Here is a 5,349-nt window from a genome sequence, read left to right as displayed (position 1 = left end):
TTTGAGGTCACTCGTTTGATTTGCAGGTCCACTCTAGTTCAGGATGACCTCATCTAGAGCCTTTCCTTAATTAAATATACGTGGTTGATCTCCAAATAAGGCCACATTGAGGTTTTAGTGAATGTGAATTTTTGGGGAACACTATTAAACCCACTATACCTTCTATGCTTAATTTGCTACAGCTTTTGCTATGAAATTTATTGAGAATGGGTATTTGTTTTTATCAAATACTTTTTGTATATCTACCATGTTGTTTGTATGATTTTTTCCCCCTTGCAGCCTTAACATGGTGAATTCCTTTGACTGAGTTCAAACAATCTTAAATTCTGTGAGTAAAACTGACTTAACCTGGTGTTTCACCTACTTATATATCAGTGGCTATAGTTAGCTATTACTTTTTAGAGTTTTGTGTCTGTGTTGAAGAGATACACAAATTGGGTTGTAATTTCCCTTTCTTGTAATGTTACTGACCTTTAAACATTTTATGGTTATTGAAAGGAAAGGATTGATAATGGGTCTGTAACTCATCTGCTGTTTCATGGTAACCAAGAGAAAGAGGGATGGTGGAAGGGGGAGAGAGAGTGCATGGGTGGAGAAAGGAGTCACAGAGGTAGAAACAGAGAAGACAGAGAGAGGTAGAATGATGGGTTGGGAGAGACTGAATGAGAATAAGAGGAAGAAATGATCTGGTCAAATCTTCATGAACACATACTTAGTGGGTCTCTTCCTAGTGATGTTTATTAGAATATGGATAATGGAATGTTATTAATAGCAGGATATGTCTTGTCCTTCTAGTTTGCTCTTGGTAAATTAATATGGGATTTAGGTTCCATGGGGTACATGACCTACAGGAAAATATTGATGTTCCTCTGTAATTACTGGAATATTATAGGGAGAGATTTCATGACCAAAATAGATTTCATGACTTTTTGTAAGTGATATTCTTAATGCATCATTGGAGATCACGTTTTATATCTGGGTCAGAGAGCATCCTATTGCAATAAGAAAGAACCTGGGCAAGCTACATTGGCAGTCTCAGACTCCTGCTTCACTTTGTGTCTTCCAGTCACCTGAATCCTTTGAATTATTACAATAGTTTGAAACTGTAAAACTGTAAAAACTCTGATTCTTGTGTGTTTGTTTGACACTCAAATCTTTTGTCTCAACCTTATAAACTTAAAAAATATATTAAAAAATATATATTTCTAAAGGAGTTTAAGAATTCTTGTTTTCTTCTTAAATGTTTGGCAAATTCACTAGTAGAACCATTTAAGTATTTTTCTTTTTATTGGAGTGGAATGTGTCAGATTGCAGCTAGGTGATAGGAATCACACAACTAATTTGTGCAATGAGAATTTAAACAATCATTACCTTTGTTAAAGTGTTTAGCTAGGTAATTGAAAGGATAAATGATTGTTAATCTCTTCTCAGTCCACCTAATTTTTGCACAATGGGTTCACCTGTGGAGAAGAACTATGGAGTAGGCCTCTTACACAAGCTTTTTCTAACTTCTACCCCTGTAGAATGTTTGGCCTGTTGGCAGCACAGATAGGTTCTTCAAATAGTACCGTCTTTTGAGGATGGAAATCAATCACTTGAAGGTAGTTATTAACATGTAACCCCTTCTAAAATGGAAGAGAAAGAAATATTTCCTTCCTGGCATTAATAAATAATTCTGAGTATAGATTATCTTTCCCATTTTTAGTGCTTTGTCCAGCACAACTAGCCAAGTATTCACAGTATCTGATTTTCAACATGAAATCACACATAATATTTTCTTAGGCTGAAAGTGCTCACTTTATAGCAAAGAAAATTCACAAAAGCAAACATAACTAGGGAACCAATTCAACTTATCATATACTGCACGACTGAGATCTGATAGCACATCGGCAAAGCCTGTTAAAATTACAACCTAGGCACTAGTTTGAAGATGATACACTGAAGAGTTGGGGGTCTGTGCTTCAAAATAATATGCTTTGAACTGTCTTTAGATAAGTGCTATGTCCCCTACAGATAAAATATGTGCATGTGTGCTCAGTCGTGTTCTACTCTTTGCAACCCCATGGACTGTAGCCCACCAGGCTCCTGTGTCCATGAGATTCTCCATGCAAGAATTGTGGAGTGGATTGCCATGTCCTAGTCCAAGGGATCTTTCTGATCCAGGGATTGAAAAACCCACGTCTCCTGTATTGACAGGCAGATTTTACTACTGAGCCACCTGGGAAGCACATTAAATGCACATCTCTGTAAAACAAGTGTTAGTTGTGCAGTCTCGTCTGACTCTTTGTGACCTCACGGACTATAGTCTGCCAGGCTCCTTTGTCCATGAAGTTCTCTGGGCAAGAATACTAGAGTGGGTTGCCATGCTCTTCTACAGGGGATCTTCCCCTATAAAACAAAGGGACAGAGAAAACAGTAGTATCTCTTATCATGAAATGCAGTGAACTTCTTGTGCAGTTTGCAGTTTCTATTCCTGAAATCTTAGGATCTGCTGAAGTGGGGAGAATGCTTTTTTGATGAGACATAGTATGGATTCTAAAAAACAATTTTTAGCTGCTTTTCTGTCATTTGAGTTTCCTCATATTAGAAGAACAATGGTTGGAAGGCTGAGTAATCTCATTTTCATCCCATATTGGATAAAGATATGGTTGCTGCTTCTTAATGGGTTATACAATGAAGAATATTTCTAAAATGAGAGATCCTTCTAGGCTCCATGGTTGGCTCCATGGTTGATGGTAACTAAAAAAGCAAAATGTAGCAACAATAGGCTGGCAAGAACATTTTAACCAGCAACTCAAATGCTCATAAATTAACTGGGTCATCTCACTGGGTAAGCAACATGGATCATCAGAAGAAGTGCATAAGGATGAGGGGGATTTAAATGTGTAATGGAAGAAAATGTCAGTGAGGAGCAACAATGCTGCTATCGCCTGTCTCTTCTGTTTAGAGTCTTTCTTTTATGAAATTGAAAACCACCACTTTGAAGAGACTATGACAGGATAAAGTAGAGTTAAACAGGAACTAAAGTGGACTATGCCTGGACATTTATTGTTTTCAAACAAGGATATGGTTTCCCAGCAACTGAAAGTGTACCTGATGACTTGTTTCTGGCTTTCTCACATATACAGATCCTGTGTGGGAAAGGCTGGGTATGCCAAGGAATTAATGTACTCTCTAAAGGTGAAATTAAAGAAGTACTCCAGCTTCCTTTCCTTACTTGGGACATTTCTAAATCTCAGACTTTATTATAGAGTCCCCCAGAGGGCTACAGTAAGATTACACGCCAGCTACATTTACATTCTTCACTTGTCTCACTTTGCTAAATAATGATGTTTCTAAAAATAAGCTTTCAAGTAAATCAGTTTAGTTCAGTCGCTCAGTCGTGTCCGACTCTTTGAGACCCCATGGACTGCAGCACGCTAGGCCTCCCTGTCCATCACCAACTCCTGGAGTTTACTCAAACTCATGCCTAATGAGTTGGTGATGCCATCCAACCATCTCATCCTTCAAGTAAATCACCCATAATCAAATTTTGTCTTTAGGTCTTCTTCTGAGGGAACACTAAAGAGTAGCTAGGTAGATCTACTAGTTCTACATATATTCTATGTGATGATTCCTAACATTCAGCAAAGCAAGTCTGCCACTTATTTTCAAACCTTATGAGAAACAGAAGAGATGTCATTATATTATTTCTATTATCAAGATGATACATTTTTAGTTATAAGTATGGTTTAGTAAAGAGTGATACTGTATGTTAAAATAACCTTTTTTTGTTGTTGTTGTTGGATTCACTTTTCCAGTAGTAGTTAAGGCAAAGAGCTGATTCTCTACAGAGCTGAAGGAATATGTTCAGTGGGGTAGATGCCATGTCCATATCTGGCCATGTTAAATATCAGATGCCTAGGGTAGATATCTAAAGGACAGATAAATGGATAGTTTTAGAGTTCCTAACACAGCTCTAGTCAGCAAAATCTGACATGATGTCCCTCTTTGTTCAACCTTTTTATAGCTACCTTTATGTCTTTGTTTCTTAATGTATATATGGAAGGATTCAAGATAGGGGTAATAACAAAGTCAACAATGAACATGTATTTATCAACTGATGATTTGGGGAAAGGCCATACATAGAGAAACATGCATGGAGTGAAAAAAAGAACCACCACAGTGATGTGAGCTGACAAAGTGACAAATACCTTGGATAAGTCTCCTGAAGAATATTTCCAGACAGGACCAAAATGAAGATGTAGGAAAGGATTAGCAGAAAGAAAGTACCCATAGTCATGAAACCACTGTTGGCAGCAACAGTAAACTCAAATTTGGTTCCATCTGTGCATGCAAGTTTTATGATCCTATGAAAGTCACAATAAAAGCTGTCTACTTTGTTAGGACCACAAAAGGGCAAGTTTATAATGAAAGCAAATTGAGACATAGCATGGTTCACCCCACCTACCCAGCCAGTGATTACAAATGAAATGCATATTTTAGGATTCATGATGTTCGAGTAGTGAAGAGGCTTACAGATTGCTGTGCACCTGTCAAATGCCATGGCTATGAGTAACACCATCTCCACTCCTCCCATGATATGAATGAAGCACATTTGTGTCATACAACTTTTGAAAGAGATTATCTTGTATTTATTTGGAAGGTCTGTAATAATCTTGGGGACTATGGTAGAGGAAAGGCCAACATCAATGAGTGACAAGTTGGCTAAAAAGAAGTACATAGGAGAATGTAAGTGAGAATCCAAAATTACCAAAAACAAAATGAAGAGATTTCCCAGGATGATTCCTATATAGAGCAAGGAGAATATCAACATAAGAAAAAGTGCAGTTTCCCAAGAACTAGAGAATCCTAGCAACACAAACTCAGAAACCACAGAATCATTTGGTCTATCCATTGACTTGGGCAGAAGAGCTCTTTCTCAAATCACCTGAGAATAGGAAAAGAAAAATCACAGTCAGTAGTACAAAGACAGACTTCCAGTTTTCTTGCTAGTGTTTCCTGTGGGTTCCACTTTCCTGAGTGTGAAATAATTTAATTGGATAAAGGAAGGAAAAACACCAATACAGTATAATAACACATATATATGGAATTTAGAAAGATGGTAACAATAACCCTGTGTATAAGACAGCAAAAGAGACACTGATGTATAGAACAGTCTTATGGACTCTATGGGAGAGGGAGAGGGTGGGAAGATTTGGGAGAATGGCATTGAAACACGTAAAATATCATGTATGAAACGAGATGCCAGTCCAGGTTCGATGCACAATACTGGATGCTTGGGGCTAGTGCACTGGGACGACCCAGAGGGATGGTATGGGGAGGGAGGAGGGAGGAGGGTTCAGGATG

The 5,349-nt window shown here is 37.9% G+C and overlaps 1 protein-coding gene across 1 annotated transcript; it reads right to left on the bottom strand.

Annotated features, from left to right (window-relative positions):
- Positions 1-3,787: 3,787 nt before the first annotated feature.
- Positions 3,788-5,063, bottom strand: LOC781677 (olfactory receptor 4F21). Its single transcript, XM_059890720.1, is given in 2 exon segments — positions 3,788-4,228; positions 4,231-5,063. Coding segments are annotated over 2 exon segments (933 nt in total). The 5' UTR covers positions 4,898-5,063; the 3' UTR covers positions 3,788-3,962.
- Between the last annotated feature and the right edge of the window lie 286 nt (positions 5,064-5,349).

This window comes from Bos taurus, chromosome 10 (assembly GCF_002263795.3).
Source record: "Bos taurus isolate L1 Dominette 01449 registration number 42190680 breed Hereford chromosome 10, ARS-UCD2.0, whole genome shotgun sequence".
Taxonomy (NCBI): domain Eukaryota; kingdom Metazoa; phylum Chordata; class Mammalia; order Artiodactyla; family Bovidae; genus Bos; species Bos taurus.
This window is presented reverse-complemented; position numbering and strand designations above follow the sequence as displayed.